Genomic DNA, 23,764 nt, shown 5'->3' with positions numbered 1-23,764 from the left:
TTTACAGCATTAGTAACAGATTTTCGTATTTTGCATTTCGATAGCGAAGAGACGTTATGAAATATTTCAGTGAGAATGCTAGAACCTTTCTATCTCAACTGTGCCCTTGCTGGCGCTACTGTCAATAGGTGATTTCCCGTACCTCTCTCGAAAGAGGAGGGACAAGTTGCTGCGGCTGAGATCTTTCAATTGTTAAATGCGGAAGCGTTGCCACAATGAATTATTTCATGGACTTCGGTGTGCTCTGCCTTATTAGCGACTGTAAGTAGCCTACGATCTTCACTCGTCAAGTCCAAACGACTGAATGACAAATTGGCAACACAGCTAAGGTCATTAACTTCTTTTCCCTAACCAAAGGGAGGGTTTCATCCACCAGAGGCTGGCGGGGGTGGTGCCTAAGTATAGTTCGCATAGTTTCCGAGGGCACAGGTGGAACAGACAGGCTCTAGTATCCCAACAGGATAAATAAATAAATAGGACAATATATTTCAGAACTCTAACTGAATCTTTTACTGATTTTTTCTCAATTATTAAAGAAGCTGATATCCTAAAAGTCACTGAAATTAAGGAATATATGGGTGCTGTACAAAATATATCCTACTTGGCACTCCAAGGATCTAAGGCTCGTGCAATTCGTTCATTTGTATTTTATAAAACAATCGATTACCTAACAGACATACAGCAGGAGGAGTAATAATAATAATAATAACCACTATACTCATTGGGCGAGCAGAACTAGTTTCAAGTAGATGGAATATAATTTCGTTACATAATATTCAAAAACCGCTCCATGGCCAATTGGCTAACGTGTGAGATTTTGATAGGGACACTTGCCTTGGATCTCATTTTAAACAGTAGGCCCTGTTTCATATAGCCTTGGTGCCGAAAAAGGACGCTAAACTCTATTAAGTCAAATCAAATGAATTATTGAAAACTATTATGAAGAAATACTACGTTCCAGAGAGACAAGATTTTGACGAACAGTAAAACCGGTTTAACAAATAGGAGAACGAGAATAGCAAGGAAGTGAAATATATTGCAGAGGAAGCTGCGTGCTAAGGAAACAATAAACAAGAAAGAATAAAGAATGAAGCGACACGGAATGTAAAGAAATATTAGAAGGAAAGAGCGGGCAAAGAGACGAACTAGAAGGCGAACGAAGAAATACGTAAGTAAAAGGGAGGAATAAAAGGAACATCGCCAACAAATTATGTAGAAAGAAGAAAACATACAAAAGATAGAAGACTACAATAGAAGGCAATACGAAAATCAGGAAATGTGGAAGAGCGTGTAGAGATATAGGATACGTGGAAAAGGGATTTCAACCTAAAACAGATTTATGCAGAGATGAAGATGGGCAGATGCTGTCAAAAAAAAACACACAACAATTGGAATGAATACTTTGATAAGCAAATGAACAAACATAATAGAGGAAATACAAGCGAGAAAGAAGAAAATCAAACAGAATGGAAAGGAAGATAAAGCAGGAAGTGTACGGAAGAGTAACAAGAAAGATCAAAGAGAACCAGTCAGTAGAGAAAAATGTGGGAATTACGAAGTAAAATGCATAACAACCACACAGCAATTAATAATAAATAATAATTCGCCACTTTTTTCGTACTGGTTTATGGCATAAAGAAGAATGTACAATAAACCATCAATTATACTGTCTTCTACTCTCATTTTTTACTGTGAAACTATTGTATTTTTGTAGTAACTTTATATAACTAACTGTCAGGTATATCAGTATCCATCAACATATGCAAAGTAAATCATCACAACCTACAGGCTTCACTGAACACATCAAAGTAGTGTGACACCAGAACTTCCATCGCGTGAGCACAGACAGTTCCTTTCAAACGGGTTGATGGTGATATTTCGTTCCAACGACATACTGTGATTGAATTTATTCTTAAAAAGGCGATTGTTCTGCTGAAATTCACAACAGACTTCAGCATGCGTATAAACATGTGTGCTTGCAGAATTAAGTGGCCGCCCACGAACTGCCTCTACGAAACACAAGGAAATAACTGACATCATTAAAGATGTTGATGCAATTGCTGCTGAACACTACCCAAAATTTTCTTCAGATGAATTTCGACTGATTATTGGAGTCGATGACGAAAGCAGGTTCCATCATTACGAGCCCAAAACAAGCAGAAGAGTATGGAATGACACCATGCCACGCCGGGGGCAAAAAATAAAAATGAAATAAACAAACATACATACGCACATAATTATAATTAATTAAATTAAATCTTCCAGTTTTACGTTCCACGATTATGCCAGATAGGCTAAAAGAGACGGTGATGATGACAATGAATGAAATAGTGAAATGAAGAGTGTGAGAAAACGGGAAACTTACAAGAAAACCCACGCAAACTGCGTTTGTTCACCACAAAGCCCACTTGGCGAGAGCTGGGTTCGAACTAGGAACCCCACGACCAGAGGTGAACGCTCTATCACTAAGCTACCCCAGTCTCAATTAATTAATTAAAAAGACAGTGTAGTTTGCTATCAAAGTTATGATCATCGTCTCCTGAGATTCCGAGGGGTGTATTCTTGTTGACCAATTACGAGGTCAACGTTATTATGTGATGGAGGATATACAAAAAGCAGTGCATCAGTGTCTGCGAACATTTGTAATGGAGATTTAAAGCAAGAGTAGTCACAAGCTTCCAGGTTAATGGAAGCCTTCGTTTAAAAGTAAAGAAAAAGATATAGATTAAGATAAAATATTTTTTTTTAATAAAGTCAAAGTTTGGGTCATGAATGGTTATCGGTTTGGTTATGCTCTTTATTCTAAAGCAACTATATTGTTATTTGTTACTCAATTTTCAACTTCGTGTTCACAAGGGCGGGTCAAACTCACGATTACCGCCACCCGAGCGCTCTACCAACAATCCATTTTGCATCTTTCTGCCAGTTTGTGTGTGTGAAAATATATAAATGCTCATTAAAATAAAACTGAGTTTTCTGCTTTTTACTTTTTTCCACGAGCGTACTTCGTAAGTACTAACCTGATCTCCATCTATGGCATAATATATTGCACTCTGCAGTTTGTCACTAGACCTATCCGCCATGGCTTCATCATGCACACCTGCAATATGGAAGTGTCATACTTCAGTCAAAACTACTAATTGACCGGTGAAAAAACTTCAATCACTCTTACAAACAATCTTTAAATTATACAATATTATTAATTACCTTAGTAATCATCTACATGAAGCACTTTATTATATTCTAGTTCAAAGAAAGTTCTATAGACAGAAGGTCCCATACCATTATAACAATACCAGATAATTGAGTAAGTGCTTTATTCTATACTCTAACTTAAAAGATTGATGCAAAAGTGTTGTTATTTTTGTATATACTGTAGAAAAAAATGCAATGATATATGTATAGTCGTAATGTCTTTACTTGGATGTGGACTCTTGCGATATTTACCTAAGCATATGTATGGGTTAATCCATTTGAAATCACCCAATTTCAGATTAAAAGGTTGTTAACAAAATTTATTATCATTTTCGTATATGTTTATATTGCAGAAAGTTGAAAACAAACATTCATTCATTTTTTAGATATTTAGCTTGTTTCTGAACGGCCATTTTGTATAGGTGCGTAAGCCTATTTTACACTTTACAAAGGTTTGAGGTAAACGCTATAGCTCCGTTATTTTTGAATATATTATTTCAAACAACACCAATTTGAAAGAGATTTCAATGTACAACATTTTAGAGAGTTGAAAACAAGCACACACTCATTTTTCAAATACTTAGCTTCTTTCTGAGCGGCTATTTTGTATAGAAGCGTATGCTTATTTTGCACTTTACAAATATTTGAGGTAAACGATAGTTCCGTTATTTTTGAAGATATTAATTTTAAAAAAAAATAAATAAATTGAAAGAGAATTAAATGTACAACATTTTATGTCCAGTACACATTTACACCTGTTACTCTACAAATACCTTTAAAAAATGGTAAAACTTTGAAAAACGCAACTGATAATTTTCGAAATTAAAAATATTAAAGAAAAAAGATTACTCTCACCCTTATTTTTTTGGGTAGATATAGGCTTCATGAGACACTACATCCTAAAAAATATTTGACACCTGAGAGTCATATTTTTCTTAATGGGTCTTAAAACATTGAGATTTTTCGAAAATTGGCTATGCTGACTATCTCAAAAAAGACACACTTGAGAAAATCTGAAAATGATCATTATGTGTGTAGTAACACACGGTTCAAATTTGATTACTGAGATTTGACTAGTTTTTGAGTTATGGTTTGTTTTTGATGTTGCGGAATCCAAAAAGTCGTGTACTAGGGAAATATGATAAAAACTGTGTTGAAAATCGAAATAATACGCAACTGTTAATTCTTCTTCTTCTTCTTCTTCTTTTTTTTTTTTTACTTCTTAAAATGTCACTGCTGAAAGAAAAGTCGATTGATTTCTTTACTTTTTTTTTCTGATACTGAAGCTTCAACCTATAGCAGTTGTGAACTCTATTGGTGTAATGTTCATAGGACCTTACCAAGTTGTTTTTATCACTTGTTTCTTCAGTTTTCCTGGTCCACCAGATTATTACTCGTATACAGACAAAAACATCTTACAATGATGTGGCTTGTTTATTGCATTAGTCTTATATTGGATGTAAGATATTGAACTGCGCAAGTAACCATTTACTTAATGAAACCAAAGCCATAATCACTGGTTTCTTGTATATGTGGTATCCCTGTTCTTAAATTTCAATCTATCCACTCTACTTGCACTTTCACATATATGCGTCAAGAAATAATCGGTAAAATATCCAAATTTTTAAAATGCTTTAAGTGATAGCACCAATGCATCAAAACACTACACATGTGCCACTTATAATTTGTTGGGAGAGCTGCGGTTAACGGAAGATGTCTTAACTTCAATACAAAGGCAGCCGGTCAGGGATCTTTCGGCTGCACAGACTTTAAAAAAGGTTGTTTGTTTCTTTCTATTATATTTTGCTTAAACAGTAAGCAAAATAGGCCCTCCTATTAATAAAGTAGTTTTGACTACTTTATGAATTGCATAAGCTCAAAAACTATATAAGAAAACAGCGTTTATTTTTTAATAATTATTTCCTTCAAAACATGACTACAATATTCTGTCCAAGTAGAATATTATTATAATAAAACAAACAATTCAACTGAACTATACGGTTTAATATCGAACACATACCATATAATTTTAGTTATAGAATTAACCACCAGTTTAGTTGTACTTTAGTTGCTAATAATCGAGCTCCGCCACATTAAGAAAACGTCAACTCAAAAATTAGTCAAGTCTCAGTGATAAGATTTTAATTACTTATTACTTCGTAAATAACAACTGTTTTGTGAAAATTCGAGATTTTTCAAGTGTGTCCCTTTAGAGATATTTCAGGCTGAACATAGTCAATTACCGAAAATCGCAATGTTCGAAGACTCAATATATATATATATATATATATATATATATATATATATATATATATATATATATATAAGAGAGAGAGAGAGAGAGAGAGAGAGAGAGAGAGAGAGGGTATTAAACTTTAAGGAAATAGTATACCACGAAACCTATATCTAGAAAAAAAAAATTGAAGATGAACCTTACTTTTTTTTCTTTAAAAGTTTTAATTTCAAAAGTGACAATTTACATTTTACAAACTTAATTTTCTACATTTTTTTAAAGGAACTTGTAGTGTAATAGGCTTAAATATATAAAATATCGTACATTTTTTTTTCAAATTGTTTTTGCTGGGGAAACGAAAATATAGTGATAATACGAGGCATGTTCACTGCAACATGTTTATGGAATATACCGCAATTATATGTAGAGTAAACCATTTAATGTTTTCATCAAATTACTTATCTGGTAATATTTCTTTCAATTTTTTACTACATGATATATACTGTACATATTATATATATATATATGTGTGTGTGTGTGTATACTTGTCGAAGTGAGACGGTATGCGGTGGTATGCCATACCGCCTCTGATTTTTCAGTGATCAAGACATACCATCACTGGAGAGTAGATGCGAAATACCTTTAGTAAAACAACTTTTATACACAGGTAATTGACGAATAGCTTTGCACGTAAAGAGAGTTCATTTCTTATGTAGAAATAATTTCTAAGTTGAAAACACCGACATATTTTTCCTACCTTTTATTTTTAAAATGAGGTTCAGAGAAGTTCATCTAGTTTATATTTTGATGTGCCATATTGAATTGTTTCTTTCTTGTGTATGTATGTATAATTGCTGATTTGAACATAAGCGGAATTAGGGGTTGTCTGCTGTGGGGGCGATTCTTCCGGGGATTTGGAATACCTGTCAGTCGAGTGAGGGGTCCGGGAGATTTCCCGCAGGAAATTAATATAAGAACTCAGTTTTGAGCATTTTCGTGTATAATTCTCTCTAATGCAACATAAGGGGATATGTTTAATTTTTTTCAGAAAGTTATTGGCGAGGGATCAAAGTCTCTCCATGCCCCCCCCCCCCCCCACGAAATGAGTTATCCGCTGTACAGCAGATGCTGGAAGTGCCCCTTGTTTTGATTCAAACAGTGGTTCACATATTTCATCATGTTAGCAGCAAGTTTACGAAGAGTAGAAGTGTTAATGTTCTCAATTTCACTGCGAATATTCGTTTCCACATCCTGTATAGGTTCGAGAATTCTTGTTCGGGGTTCTTGTATATCCCTTGCTTTAAGTAGCTCCATAGAAATGAATAGCAGTGCTGCCGGGTGCACGTAAGTAAAAGTTTTATCATGATAATTTCAAAGTTTCTTTTTCGTTGTTTTCAGGAATTGCATAATGTAGACAGACCCTTAACACACCTTTTGATGCACTGAAACATCAGCAGGGTTGCCAATTCAGAGTGTTAATTTATCAAAACTACGATTTTCCTATTTCCTCCTTACAGAAGCCTCATCCGATTAGTTATCGGTGGAAATCAAAAATTATTTTTTCTGCTCCATAGTTTCCAAGCTCCTCCAACTAAACAAACTGAAAATTAACGACAGAACACCCATACGTATGAGTTGAGAGTTAATTTAGATGTTTTGCAAAAAAAAAATTGATTTACACCTTTGGTTACATCTGGCAACACTGTGTGGTTCCTAGTGTACTTCAATCGTTGCTTGCTAGTTTAAAAATATGTACACTCATGTCCAAAATTATTGTCGCATGTCTATAAATATGCTGTTCTAGGAATATAATTTGATACCGAACTCGCCCGGAATTTCTTATGATGTTAGTATGTGTATAATCGGCAAAGATATGTATGTGAAAAATTTCATGTCAAAAGAGCATTAAATAACAACAATAAAACAAAAATAAAGTTTTCTTGTCCATTAAGCAACATTTTGTTTTATTCATTATAATTTTTGTATTTATAATTCTTCTATGAAATTTACCACAAATATACATTTCCCAATTATACACATAGTATCAGTATTAAAAGTAACGTGCAAAATCATTATCAAATTATATTCTTACAAGAAGATAGTTTTAGATATGCGACAATAATTTTGGACATGAGTGTACATGAACAAAGCTCCATTTTAGTATAATCATTATTTGTGTATCGCTTCAGATTTAAAAGTTCTACTACCCCAAACTCCGGGTTGCATTGTATATTGACACCCTGTATAATTATTAGTATTACCGGAAATGTCACCAAACGGGTTTGCTCAGAGGACTATTAAGACATCGCATTAAGTTATATTGACTCTGTTCATATCTTATGAGGATCCTTAAATAACCTCCCACACAAGTCATATACACTTTTTTTTTTTTTTTTTTTTTTGTGAAATGGTTTGATCTCTAGTATATGGCGGGTGGGTGTGTAAGGTGCGTTAAGTCAAAAATTAGTGTTTTAGAGAAATCGCATTTGAAAGTTCAGACATAAATCCAAACTCCGGTTTTGGGAAAGTGATTAGCTGTTGTAACTCTTCATATTAACAATACTGTTTTACGGATTTTTTTTTTTTTTTTAAACTTATATCTGAACTTTAAATGCGACTTCTCTAAAACACTAACTTTTGACTTAACGCACTTTACACACCCACCCACCACATGTATTTTTTTCTTTCACCGAGAGATTCGGTATTTTTATTTTTTAACATTATTAAATTGTAAATACAGAAGTATGTTTTAAATTAATTTGTTAGTTATTCACGACAAAGGACTCTTATCCTTGAATGCTGTAGAACACCGTAAAAAAACTTGACCTGCATTTTATGAAGTAAAAGAAAAACAAACAAACAAACAAAAAAAAAAAAACCTACAAACAGATTCAAATATTGTGAAATACTTACAATATTTGCCCCTTTCTTCACAATTTTGATTGTGAGGACCTGGCCAACACATTCTTGCTTCAACATCCACTCTGGCTCCATGCTTCAGCAAGAGTTCCACACAATCATCGTATCTGTAACATTAAGAAATACATTTCACAATACAATCCCTAAGGTATTGCTTACAATGAAAATTAAACTATCTGGTTATGTGTTAGGAATGTGTGATATCACGAAAAGTTTGTTTTTGACGTAATATGCCATCTTCTTTCTCTACCACTATACAAAGCTCTGACAGCAGACACACATACTCTGATAGCTCACACACTACACTGACAAGTATGCCTGACCAAGGTCCGATAATTTTATTCTGTGCGCATAAAGAAGGAATCACGTTTAGTCTAACATACGCGGAACAGTCTTCTGTACGATATTCTCTTTACAAGTACGTGAAGTTGGACTGTTTTGCTTCTTCCTAATGCAGGATCTAAATTGCTCATTGCAATTTAGATCCCGGTTAAATAATTGATAATAGTTGTTTTTGGAACCAGTTTTCAAACCTCTCTCTGCTCATTTAAAAGTGGTTGTATATACATTTGCTTTTTGGAGAAAACCGTTGTTCAATAAGAACTCATAGTGCCTTTACGACATACAAAACTATGTAAATGTTAACACGAACTTCAGGTCACACTCTAATTGAATTTACGATATTTATATTACTGATTCAATAGACTTAATAGACTCAATAGATTTAATAGACTAAGAACTTGACTTCACTACAAATATTATATTACTTACAGAAAATAGTGAAACATTACTAAGAATACTGTATGCTCTTTCACTAAACGCTTCATTAGATAAGAGTGGAGAAGAAGCAGAAAAAGAAGAAATATATAAAAGGAAAGTAGCTGTCAAGTGTCCAGGTAGGCGCCGTCTTGGAATGCAGTTACATAATAAGATAAGTAAACACTGGCTTAGTCGGAGGAAAATGAAGTCAACAAGATGAGTTGGTTGATAGTATACCTAGATACAGAATGACAATAAATAAAAAGATATATTTATATGAGTATTCATGTAAATAAATACATTAAGAAAAAATTATAAATACTGTTTTGACTTTTAAAAATGAAATAATGAGATAGAATACAGAACGAAAAATTTACAGCATTTACTTCCTTACTGCTGTGATGTGTTCTTATTTTTTAAATATGTTGATAAGTAATTTGTTTCTACCTCTATTAATACAATCATAATTTTCTTTCATTACTGGTAGGTCATTTTTACATATTGAAAAGTTTCTATATACTTTGATTCTAGGGAAACTGTCTTGATGTACGAATTATACTAATACAATCTATTAATTATATATTTCTCATCCTCCTAATTTTTCTTCCATCATACCTTGTACTACTATGAGCAAAATAAATGACACGTCTCTTTATTTTGAAGTTTTATGAAAATATCTCCGTTTTCTTTATATGTTCGAAATTTCGGAAGGTTTCCCCAGCAGGACAGGTTAATAACAAACCCGTTTTTAATATTTGTGTTAGATATTAGCTTAAAATAAATAAATTAGAAGCAAAAAACATTAAATCCACAGAAATCTCGAGAATTACCAACTCTGCTAATGTGGGAAATTTTCAAGAACGCGAGGGAATTCTGCAGTTCAACACGAAGCAGCGACATCTATATCATTGAGAGAAATGTGGATTAAATCTACAAACTAAACTTTTAACGAATATTTTTAATATGTCTTATTACGTGCATTATCTGCAAACTCCAAATATATGAATATATGCTAAGTATTAACGTAAAGATAGAGCAAATAGTGGAAATTATCTATGGAAAAGGACGAATTGGTAGCACGATCGTAATGAAATATCGTCTTTACCGGAACAGGTTCAGTTCACGTAAGAAAACAAATAGCTCAGTTAGTTAAAGCAACGAGTCTGTATGCCGAAGGTAGTGGGTTCGAACCCCGTGGAAGTACTTTTGTCCTTTTTATCACTAAGGTTATTTTATTTATTTTTTTATTTGGGAAAGAATCAAATTGTAACATATGTGTAAAACTCATGACGATACCAAAAAAAGACAAAATGTCGTCGCATTTGCATTAGTGTACCTCTAATTTTTGTTTGCAAACAGTTTCGTAATTATTTCCCCTGTGCTCACTGCTCACTACATGCTCACTGATATAACGAATGTTTTCCAGTAAATGTTAATTCTAATTTGGAGAATTTTATGGTTTCACAATGTTTCTCACTACATAGTCTTCTATGTACGTGTTTGGATATGTTGATAACAGATTTCCCTATTAAATGTTTAATTTTCCCTATAAATATTTGTCTTAAATTGAAATTGTTTTGAATTTACTACATAAGGAAAGTTGCCCGAAGGAGGAGAACTCAAGTAATTGATATTCTACGTAAAAGCAACCTATTGTAGAATGATGATGCTTCTTACCTTCAGCACATAATCTTAACGTTAGAGAGTCAGAGAGAGAAAAATTCTGTTTTTTCCTCCCCTATGACCACTCATCTTAAAGCTCTACATATAATGATTCGTGTCACATAATTTCGGCTTTCCAAAGACATTCATATGTATTAGTATTATTATTATTATTCCTGAATATGCCACCCTTACATAATGTAGTAACTTTAGACAACTTAGTTTAAAGTGCTTTCTTTAGTAATAATTTGAGCAACCACGTTACAAAATTTAAAATGTATGAGGGGGCATGACGTTTTATTTCCCCCTCTCTTTTCAACACCCTCCAACAGAAAGTATATAATTTCTGAGAAGCAGGGCAGACAAAATGAATAAGAAATATATTTAGAGCATCCTTTCCTCCTTCATGAATGGAATATCACGTAGCATTTTTTATTCTACTGAAGACGACCCTAGGCCGTTATGGTTAGGTAACAAAAGAAATACCTAATATATTTATAGCGCCCCTTAACTGTAATATTACCTCTTCTTTATTTGTTCGAGGCTGCCCTACACAACCAAGGGTGACAAAAAGAATAGGAAAAGTGTCTAAAGATTACAAAGCACTTTATATTTTGTCAGAACCAAGGCAGCATATACACAGCATAGCTTTCGTTAACAAGTGTTTCACCCTTGAGTCGCTTATAAAATTAGTCAGAATAAACTTTTGCCGATCATTGTTCTAGAGGGATTTGTCCAGGATAGTTTGGTATCGGGCTAATAACGATGAGTATGTTTATTTCCATCACCGTTAAAGAAACAGCAAACTTTCTGAAAGGAACTTACTTCGGAAACAGATCTTCCTTCTACTTAGGCAGAGCTCACTCTGAAAAATTGCATCTGGCGTTCTGAGTGAAAGTTCTATGGGACTATTAGAAAAATATATATTCCCGTTTCCACGCTGATGGTAGAATTTCTTAAGCAGTTATTGAATTACGTTCGAAGCATAGGCGTAAATAGCGCCCCCGCAACCATGTGGCGTGGGGACCGCACAAGCTGCAAGGCAAAAAATATAGAGAAAGTACGCAGGGGCGAAGCAGGCTAAATTTTCACACGGGCAAAGTGACTTTTTGGCGCCCTCCCCCTAGTACTAGCCTATATTTTACATTTTATCATAGTGTTTTTAATATTTTAAACCTATTTTTCAAAAAGAAATCCATTACCTAGGAAAACTTCACAAAGAATATGGCCCGGTATAAACAATACGAACTCCGCCCCCCCCCCTGGTCTAGTGGCTAGCACGCCTGCCTTCTGTGGTACCGGGTCCAATTCCCGGTGGATTACTGCTGAACGATAAAAGTGGTTCGGATTCCACTATAATTAGTATCCACATCTCCCTTGGCCATTAAGACATAACCGTGGAACGCTAAACTCAAGCAAACAACCAAACAATACTTACTTCCCGGCACTCTTTATTCTACATGCCATCTCTCCATTTTTCGATACAGCCCCCTTAGTACTATGAAACTCTCTTCTTCCATAGTGAAATGGAAAAAGATCATGTAATTGCCACTACTTTACAAGAATGTAAACCAAAAACGTCAGTAGAAAACACATTATAAAATTTACTTTTTGAAGTTCGTTTTGGCGCCCGTCTTTCTCTGGCGCCCCGGGCAGTCGCCCGGCCCTTGGTCCGCTCCTGAAAGTACGGACGCATAACTAAGGACTGCGGAGGAGAGGTTAACCTTCATGTTATGCCACTGGTTTGACGTGTTTGAAATGTTCAGTAAGTACTCGGTTAGTGAAATAATTTCGACGGTTACTGATGTTTAAAGTTTAGCTAAGACAAAGCTACCTAACCAAATACATTTGATATCGCGATGTCACAATTTGACTTTTCCTCACATAAAAAAGGTAAAAACAATAGTAATAAAAACTATTACTCGTACTGAGCTCGAACTAACAACCTAATTCGTACACACTAGTTGCTCTAACCAACTGAGTTTCGATTTCTTACGCGAAAGAAGTCTGTTATATTAAGAGGCATGTTTTTCATTATCAAAACTGTTCGAAGTAATACGAACATGGCTTAAGAACAGAGACGGAACTGAATTACCACTCGATTGACCTTGAGGGCAAATCACCAAAGGGTAGCTATAAACGTAAGTTCAGCATGCATTTCTGTGGAGTTCTGTTCGGTATTCCTATCTGCCAGTCATGCTTGTTCGTAGGAGTAATATTTTACAAACCTAACCTTTCGATAGAGCACAATGGCAGAGAACCAATGGAAAGGAATTCTTGCCCTTGTGAACGTAGGATACCACCATGTGCAATAAAACTGACGCCTCTCCTTGAAGTGATATTTCATCGAAAATAACTCGTTTTCCTTTATATAGTCTATCCGAAGTTTTTGAGGGTTTCAAAATGAGGAAACGGTACTGACAAATAAGGACGCATTTAGGGGTGGGTCCAGGGGGTCCGGACCCCCTCTGAAATCCCAACTTTTCTGTAAATTTAGCCTAATTTTGGGGATTATCTTTTAAAACTTTATTATAATTTATCCTAATATTGAAGTCGGACCCCTCCCGAAATAAATTACTGCATACGTATCTGCTGACAATTTTCAATATATTCGTTAAATAATAAAGTAAAATAACTAAATTAGGAGCAAAAAGCTTCAACAAGGGCTAACTTTTGTCCACTGCCAATATTGTTAGAAGGGATATTAATAGCAAAAACTGCTAGTCAATGTTGAACCTTGGAACATCATCCCGAACAACAAGCCTATTATTGAGAACTACACATGAAACATGTTATCAAAATTTATCCAGCTTTTATCTGGCATGAAATTATTATATACACCAAAATTCACTCTCCTAAAATGTGTATCTAAATTTTGCTCTACGTATCTACGAAGCAATGAAATTTTTTTATCGAAATATGTGAGCAGGAACTCTAACAGCCAGCCATTTTATTTAAATCGTAATAAACCCTGTAACCGTGCGTTAACGTGAAGACAAAGCTTGGTCCATTGGTAAAGTGTTGGAAGAATAACAACTCAATGTTTGTAGGTTCGAATCTATTTACTCACCACAACATTTTATTTTTATGTGTAACGATGAAATAAGAAAAAAAATGTATAACCGTTAAGACAAAACTTCAACCAAGTCTGAAGAGAACAATACTAAAATAGTAACACAATGACGTCAACCAAGAATTATTTCTTGTACCGTTTGGACGAAATTACAGCTGTCAACAATTGCAGAAGTAGAAACAGGCTGATAGGTGTAATGCAGTCTAGACTTCTGAATGCATTTGCTCCCTGAAAACTTCCGTCTCGTCATTGTTATTCCGTTAATCATTGTAAAACCTTTCAATTGGAAGTGAAATGACACAAACTAAAACAGTTTTAAATCAATAAATGTCTATATGTAAAAGTAGGTGTCTCTGAGCTCCTTTTACTTTGAAGTGTCAAATGAGAGAAGAAAGTATGGTCGAAAAAAAATCAAATTTGAGATTTCAACGAATTTACACGTATTATAGCCCCTAACACCGAAAAAGTTATTTTTCGATACATGTTCATCTGTTCGTCCGTCCGTTCGCTCCACTTTTCTGTGCACTCGCCTAGAGGCCATATACCGTTCAACTTATCTGCACCAAATTTTAGTTTAAGATTTTCATAGTATTTCCTATAGTTTTTTTTTAAATTTCCCTCCTACTCCCAAAAGAAGGGTAGTTTCCTGTACGATGAAAATAGAAAAAAGATATTTTCTCATAACTGGCTCTAACGATCTTGTTTTCTTTCTTTTTTTATAAATCAATATTTAATTAGCAACCCTATTTTGTGGTATAAGGTATTTATCTGAGAAAAATATACAAGGGCTAGTTTATACTAAGGGGGTGTTTTTTTTTCTCAGTGATTTTTTCAAAATGGACTCAAGTGTTTTCGTTCATATTTCATAAATAAAGATTTCATTAATAACTTAATATGGCATAACTCGTTTGTCCTTAAAAAAAATGCGAGTAGTAGTTTATTCTTGGTGGTGTGTGTTGTCTGGGCGGTTTTCTCAAAAACGACTCAAAAGAGTTTATTCATATTTCAAAAATAAATATTTCGTTAATAACCGAACAATATGGCAAAACTCGTTTGCTCTGAAAAATATGCGAGGGGTATTTTGCTCTTGGGGGTGTTTTTCCTACACGGTTTTCTCAAAAATGAGTCAAGCAATTTTGTTCGTACTCAAAAATAAATATTTCATTAACCTAATAATATGGAATAACTCGCTTCCCTGAAAGAATCCTCAAGAGATAGTTTATACGGGGAGTTATTTATCCCTCACGATTTTCTCAAAAATTACTCGGACAATTGTATTGATAATTCATAAGTATTTCATTAATAACCCTATATTTTAGTATAAGTCATTTCTATAAAAAACAATTACAATGGATAGTTTATTTTGGGGGTCAAGGTTATTTCCCCGACAATTTTCTCGAACGACAGGCGATTTTGTTCAAATTTCGCAAATAAATATTTCATTAATAACCAAAAGTATATCTTAACTTATTGTTCGAAACAATTCACAAGAGATAGGTTACTCCTGACGTGTTCTTTTTGAACGACTTTCTCAAAAATGACTCATTTGATTTTTTTCATATTTCATAAACAATGATTGCATTAATTGGTCTATTATATGTCTAATGAAAATGTGCTCAAAGTGTGAGTTAGTTTTGTAGTGTGGATTTTCTTCAATCGAAGTTTTTTATTCGATAATCTGACATTCGATGTATTTGAATAATACGATAATTTTATTCGTATTATCCAAATACATACTTCAGTAACAACTGCGGCCTAACAGTTAAGAAATTGAATTGAAAAAGTTTAGTGAGGTGGACCTGTTAATTGATTTTTTTTTTGGTAAACTCCCTAGCTTTTTGTGGTAAACTCAGGCTTTTCTTTTTCGAGCGACAAAAGAGAGAAGAAAATATAGTGATTGTGAAAATAATATATCAAATTCAGATTTCAACGGATTTACATGTTTCATGGCGTCTACATACTGAAAATGTGATTTTTTCGACACCCGTCCTTCCGGTCCGTCCGTTCAGTACACTTTTCTATGCACTCGCCTAGAGGCCATACCGTTCAACTTATCTACACCAAATTTTAAACTTAGGGTTTACATAGTATTCCTACAGGAGCTTTTCCAATTTTTTTCCTACCACCTAAAATAAGTATGGTTTACCAACAGCAGAAAATCGAAAAAAGCTATTTTCTCAAAAATGGTTTTAACAATTTTGTTTATTTTTCATTAATCAATATTTAATTAACAACCCTATATTGCAGTATCAGATATTTCTCTTAGAAAAATTTACGAGGGGTAGTTTATTCTTGGAGGTGACTTTTTCTCGACGATTTTCTCAGAAAAGACTCTGGCGAATTTTGTACACACTTCATAAATAAATATTTAACCTTACAACATGGTATGTCAATTGACCTGAAAAATATATGAGTAGTAGTTTATTCTTGAATTTATTCCCAGTGAGTTTCTCAAACACGACCAGTTGGCAACCCTGTATCTCGACAACAAAGCTGAATTCGAAAACTGCAACAGGACCATTTGTCTCCTTTTGATGTCACGAATCATCTCCCGAAGTTTGTGGACATCTTTCAGGTTCACCCTTAATGAAGCTTCTTTTCGAAAAGTTAACTATTAACTTTAGGCATTGTTTATCTTTTTTAAATCACAAATGCCGTTATTATTTTTAAGGCAGAGAACTACTTCTGAGAGAATAGATCTTGAAAAATAATTTTGAAACTTAGACTTTTGTTTTCGAGACATTCCAGACAAGACGAGACATTTTACAAGCTATCTCGTGTCCAAAACATTTGCCTCGCCTTATCTTGGATGTCACAAAGCGCGTCTCGTCTCTTTCTCGAGACATGTCTTACCTCGTGCGCATTCGTTAACACTTGGAAAGGATTGTCTTTCTACTCAAAGCATTGCTTTTATAATGGTTTCATATTTATGATAATTGCTGTCAACATAAATTACAGTCCTTTCAGTTGAATTATTTTTATTATTATTATTGAAATTAAAAGCAATATCTAGTTTAACGTTGGACGATTATGCACCTACGCTAAGGCAGAATGATGATGAATGAAATGGTGAAATAAAGAAAGTGGGAGAAAAATGGAAAATTTCAAGAAAACACATACCCATGCACACGGTATTTGTCCACCTCAAATTTCACTTGGCGCGAAGTGGAATCGAGCCACGGACCCCTGCACCAAAGGTGAATGCTTTACTATTATTATTATTATTATTATTATTATTATTATAGAAGCGAGCTTAACGAGTTTCAACCGTACGACTCAACCAACGTTTGGGTGCCTGTTCGTTCGTCTGCTCTATGACAACTTCTAAAAGACATTACATTTTAATGAAACTAGTAAGTGCTTTCTTTTAGCTCTGCGAAGTAATTATTGCTTGGAATTTGAATCTGCAAAATATAAGAGGTAAAATTAACCAAATGGTGCAAGTTTCCACTCATGTATACAAAACAATTTTGTAATATCAACTACGTGAATCTTGTCCCATAAAGAAGCCGAAACCCCTACACCGAAGAGCCCTCCGAGATTTGATCATTACCCACACGGATTGAAATTGTCATTTGAAGCCAAGACTTTAATATGAAGCCAATAATTTCTTTAAAATAGACGAAAAATTCGAAAGTTATAAGCATTTTCATATTTTTGCCTTTTCCCATAAGGGAGCCGAAGCCCCCTATACTGAAGAGCCCTCCCCCCGAGATTTGATCATTGTCCACTCGGACTGAAATTGTCATTTAGAACCAACACTTTAATACGAAGCAAAATATTTCTTTAAAATAGACGAAAAATTCGAAAGTTATAAACATGTTAACATTTTTGCCTTTTCTCATAAGGGGGCCGTATTAGCCTACACTGAAGAGCCCCACGAGATTCGATCATTGACCACTTGGACTGAAATTGTTATTTGAAACCAAAACTTTAATATGAAGCCAAAAATTAAACTTTTACATCAATTTAAACTGACTGGGTCCGGTTCACCCCACTATTGTTTAGTTTAGTTAAGTGGTAATTTGTGACAGCTTCACATCATCAAAAGAATGTTTCACTTCCCCGCCTCTCCCCCAGGAGTTCGTGCTGGATCCACCACTGGAATCAATAGACACTTTTCCTATTCTTTTTGTCACCCTTGATTGTGTAGGGGCTCCCTCGTACAAACAAAGAAACGGTAATGTTACAATCAAGCGGCGCTATATATTAGGTATTTCTTTAGTTACCTACCCCTAACCGCACAGAGCCATCTTTGGTAGAATAAAAAATGTTACGTGATATTCCAATCATGAAAGGGGAGAGGATGCCGTAAATATATTTCTTATTCATTTTGTCTGCCCTGCTTATCAGAAATTACTTTCTGTTGGAAGGGTACTGAAATGAGAGGGGCAAATTAAAACGTCGTACTCCCTCCTACATGGTTGCTCAAATAATTACTAAGAAAGCATTTTAAACTAAGATATTTAAAATTTAAACTAAGAAACTAAGATACCCTTACATTATGTAAGGATGGCATATTCAGGATTATTATTATTATTATTATTATTATTATTATTATTATTATTATTATATGAATGTTTTTGGAGCACCGAAATTTTGTGAGACGAACAATGGTATGTAGAGGTTTAAGATGAGTGGCCATAGGGGAGAAAAAAAAAAAGGATTTTCCTCTGTCTGACACTCTAACGTAAAGATTATATGCTGAAGATAAGAAGCATCATGATTCTACAATAGGTTGCTTTTACGTAGAATATCAATTACTTGAGTTCTCCTCCTTCGGGCTACTTACCTTATGTAGTAAATTCAAAACAATTTCAATTCAATACAAATACGTTGTAAAACTTTTCCGTAATTAAACATCTAGGGAAAATTAAACATTTAATAGGGACATCTGTTATGAAAATATCCAAACACGTAGATAGAAGACTATCTAGTGAAAAATATTGTGAAACTTTATAAAATTCTCCAAATTAGAATTAATATTTACTGGGAAACATTCGTTATGCGCCAGCGAGCATATAGTGAGCCGTGAGCACAGGAGAAATAATTACGAAACTGTTTGCAAACGAAATTAGGGACGCTAATGCAAGTGCGACAACTACATTTTTTCTTTGGTATCGTCATGAGTTTTACACATATGTTACAATTTGATTCTTTCCCAAATAAAAAAATAAATAAAATAACCATAGTGATAGAAATGACAACGGCACTTCCATGGGATCGAACCCACTACCTTCGGCATACAGACTCGTTGCTTTAACTAACTGAGCTATTTGTTTTCTTACGTGAACTGAACCTGTTCCGGTAAAGACGATATTTCATTACGATCGTGCTACCAATTCGTCCTTTTCCATAGACAGTTTCCACTATTTGCTCTATCTTTACGTTAATACTTAGCATATATTCATATATTTGGAGTTTACAGATAATGCACGTAATAAGACATATTAAAAATATTCGTTAAAAAGTTTAGTTTGTAGATTTAATCCACATTTCTCTCAATGATATAGATGTCGCTGCTTCGTGTTGAACTGCAGAATTCCCTCGCGTTCTTGAAAATTTCCCACATTAGCAGAGTTGGTAATTCTCGAGATTTCTGTGGATTTAATGTTTTTTGCTTCTAATTTATTTATTTTAAGCTAATATCTAACACAAATATTAAAAACGGGTTTGTTATTAACCTGTCCTGCTGAGGAAACCTTCCGAAATTTCAAACATGTAAAGAAAACAGAGATATTTTCAAAAAACTTCAAAATAAAGAGACGCGGCATTTATTTTGCTCATAGTAGTACCATATCACTCACAGTACATTTTTTTTTTAATCCAAGAACATCCTAACATTAAAAAAATCATATTATATTTTTTCACCCGTTATTATTCGTAAAGCTCCTCTGCGTTTACTGTTCCAATCAGCAAAGTTTTTCCATTTTCCTCAACATACACATTTCGGAAAACTCGAGAAGAATATATTTTGTCGTCTTTTCGTAATGCCCACGTCTCTGCTCTACACACTGCAATACTCAGCATTTAACTCCTTTGTGTAACTCTTCATTCAATAAATTACTTTGTGTGCTTCTCATCATTATCACCACAACCATCTTAAAGATATTTCACCACTTCTTATGTTGCTTTTCATTTATCCTTTACATTCACACCTTCCTTAAGCCACTTTTTTTTTTTTTTTTTTTTTTTTTTTTTTTTAAATTTCAGTAAATAACTTAAAAGACGATGAATGATCTGAAACTAGACTTTGGCTAGCTGGGGACTCTGTCCCCATATCCCTGCATTTGCTAAGCCTACGGCCCTGCACTTCTCATATCCCTAATATATTTCTAATCTTAAAGGATTTCGAGATATGGCCATCTTATTTTAAGAATTATAACCCCTACATGTTTTCTTCCGGCCTTTATTCTTCCCTTCTAAGGGAAATATCTAATTAAAAGCATAAATACAAACTTTTACGCCTATAACCTTAAGAGACTCCGAGAAAGGGACATTTTACAATAATAATTACCATTCCTACCCTTTCTCTTCCCTTTAAACTCAAATATCAAAAGACGTTGAAAGACGTGTCTAATTGAAAGGGGTAAGATTCATAAGTCCTAAACGGCACAAGTTCTAAAAATATAGGTACTGGACCTAAATTTTAAGTCTTGTGCCGTTTAGGTCTTATGCCGTTTAGGACTTGTGGCTTTTTCATTCACCTGCTTTAGTTCTGAAATTCGCCACCACCACACAAAATTACGACGATGCAGTAACTAGTTGGCAATAATGTTACGAACATAGCTAATTCCAATGGTGACAGCTATATTTGTACTATTAAAATTATTATTATCATTATCTGTTCTGCAGTTATACATGAATTACATTATATAACCTTTTTCACTCTAAGAATTAATTATATAATTGATTAAAAAATTCGTTTCTTTCAAGTGGAGATACAAGAATCCCATGACAAATTCCTAAAAAAGAATTAAATAAAAATGTTTAAAAAGCATATTTTACTAGAAGCCAAGCAAGCATTCAGAATTGCAATATATATATATATATACTCTGTGGAGTGTATTTTATTAAGAGTAGAACAAAGCCCACTAACTTTCCAAAGGTAGGACAAAATCCCACTAGATATTTCACAAGTGAACACTAAATACCGACTAAGAACGCCGATAGTTACTATATTTCACAGTGTGTTTTGATAGAGTTGATATGTATAAGTAAAAATCAACAAATAACGCTAAATTACAAATGTAATATGCAACACAATACGTTTGAAGAAACCAATACATAGTCATTTAGGGGTGTAGCCTGAAAATTTTTCTAGGGAAGTAGACATTTGAACATATTAAAAGCAAACCAAAGGTACATTTCCAAATTACGAAAGCTTCAATAAGACAATAAATATATACATATTACACACGTACATAAATACATATTATTATTATTTTTTTTTATTATTATTATTATTATATTTTCAGTTTTTTACCTTACTGAAACCTGGGTCTTGACAGTGTGTGAATTTAAAACTACAGCTTGTGAGAAATGTACGAATAAGTTAAGTCAAAAGAAATCGGAAACTGTTCATGAAATTCAATGAGTTTGACTGTGTTTATCTTCTGTACTCTTATATAAGAGTGTTAACATAAGTGACTTTCTGGGCATACTACTACAAGTAGAGTCGTTAAATTTAAATTTTAAAAAAATCGTTTTCTAACAAAAGCAGGATATAAGAAAGAATTTTTGGAAATACTTATTGTAAGAAGGGTGGATTAAGATTTTTTTTAAAAAAAGAGTAGTGTATCTCGTAAATCTCTGAAGCTAGTAAAATGAAACTTGGTATATAAACTTTCCATTGTAAAACAAACAAACAAACAAAAAAAAAAAAAAACCCTGAAAATTCAACACAAAGGAGAAAGAACAAAGGGTGAACTTTCTTTAATATTCGAATTCCCCATTACTTATTCAGAAAATATTTATAAAGTAAAGAAGGATTTGCTTAATGCGTGAAACTCGGTATTTCAACTTTTGACTAAAAGTGATAAAATATATGTTTCAGCGTCTTGAAAATTACATTTTTAAGAGGGAAGGAGGGTTAATTTCTATAGTATTAAAATTTTCCACTACTTATGAGATTTGGGCAGAAAACTTTTTCTTTAGGTCTGGGTTCGTCCAGTTAAGCAAATGGGAGTACAAAGTGGATGATCAATTAGGTTCTTTAAATTATTTTAGTATGTTGACGTAGTTTAATTTTTTAAGAAGTGTTTCTTTCACATTCTATTATAAACATTATTATTTTGCTGTAATTATTAAACACAGACTAACCCCCACTTGGGGGGCCCAAGAGTTTGTTTTGGGTGTTAAGCGTCTGTAACATAACTTTTGATTTTAACTTTACGTACAGTAAAGGCTCAGGTCTCAAAAATGTAGCATATGAAATATATTATTATTATTATTATTATTATTATTATTATTACTAATAATAATAATAAGAAGAATAGTTAATTCCAACGGTAACACGTATGTTAGTAATACTAAAACTATTGTTCATAATGGTAACGAGTCAAGAGTAGTTAATTACGAGTATGACAACTACCTGCTACGGAAAGAGTTGAATATGATAAATATATGTGTAAAAATAATTTACTTCAAATCAGCACAAAGAAAGCAAAATTTATGACGTATATAACTAAAACACAACATTATGTTACTAATACGAGGTCAATGGTATGGGAATAGAAAAAAGCAAGACATTATGAAAGATCTGGGAATCACATTTGATCAGGGTGGAAAAAAATCATGATTTTTTTAAAAAAATCATTTTTGATGATTTTTTTATTTAAATCGATTTTTTTGATTTAAATCAAATTTTTCCCCTCGTATAAAACAAGTCGTGAACTGAAGAAAAAGCATTACGAATTAGTATTAAATGCCAATTATGTCATTTAAGTGAAGGTATTGGGGTTGAATTTTGAATTAATCCCCAATCGTTAACCTATATCAATCCCAAACAATGTTTCTTAACAATTTTAAATTATGGCTTTTTTTTTTTTTTTTTGGTAAATTATAGACTTTCAGTGAAGCATCATCCCTATTTATCCTAGGATCACTGTTCATACCTCACTCTCTTCAGAATAGAACATCCTTTAAAACGGTAAATTCATATTTTCCCTATCATGTCTCTGAAGCGGAAAATTTTGAGAGAAGTCGGGATTTTTTTCTGATTTTTTTTTTTCAAATTTTGATCTCCTCTGGACTCCCCTGTGTTAACGCACAGATCTCAAAATCAACTGGGAAACACTAAGGGTGTGCTAAATGTGTGTACAAAATTTCAAGCTTCTATCTTGAATAGTAAGGGCGGGAAAAATATTTAACAATGAGCTAACATCATCCCCATAATACCCCAGATGACCCGGATGTAATATAAAAATTTCCTCAGACATCCCTATTTATCCTAGAATCATGATCTGTACATTATTCTCTTCAGAATAAAACAGAGTTTCAAACGGTATCATTCAAAGGTCTCCATCGTGTAGGCTATCTGGGATTGGAAAATCACGACAAAAGGGATTTTCTGTTAAGAAATATTCCCTTTTTTAATTTTTACCCCTCTGTACCGCCTCTGTTTAAAGGCAAAGATCTGAAATATACTAAGGGGTGCACTGAATGAGTGTGCAAAATTTCAAACTTCTTGATGCAAAAGTAAGCCCGCGATAAATAATATCCCCAAATATCCCAGATTCCCGTATAAAACCGGAGGTAAGTTTCCTGAGACATCCCTATTTACCCTAAGATCATGGTTCGTACATCATTCTCTTCAGAATAGAACAGCCTTTCAGGTGGTACCATTCATACGTCTCCATCCTAGGCGGAAAAGTCGAAGAAAGCTATTTTTTGTTATATATATATATACAGACTGTTCCATA

The 23,764-nt window shown here is 33.6% G+C and overlaps 1 protein-coding gene across 1 annotated transcript in view; it reads right to left on the bottom strand.

Moving 5' to 3' along the window:
• The window catches only part of LOC145686209 (uncharacterized), a 64,530-nt gene that overhangs the window by 2,979 nt on the left and 37,787 nt on the right, over positions 1 to 23,764 (bottom strand). The window contains exons 4-5 of the mRNA XM_081759263.1: positions 8,342 to 8,454; positions 3,021 to 3,100 (exon numbers count right to left, since the gene is read on the bottom strand). Of these exons, the coding sequence (XP_081615389.1) occupies positions 3,021 to 3,100; positions 8,342 to 8,454 (193 nt within the window). The remainder of the gene's footprint in view (positions 1 to 3,020; positions 3,101 to 8,341; positions 8,455 to 23,764) is intronic.

This window comes from Thermobia domestica, chromosome 5 (genome assembly GCF_964235325.1).
Source record: "Thermobia domestica chromosome 5, izTheDome1.hap1.1, whole genome shotgun sequence".
Taxonomy (NCBI): domain Eukaryota; kingdom Metazoa; phylum Arthropoda; class Insecta; order Zygentoma; family Lepismatidae; genus Thermobia; species Thermobia domestica.
The sequence above is the reverse complement of the archived record's forward strand: the minus strand, read 5'-3'. Positions and strand labels throughout refer to the sequence as shown.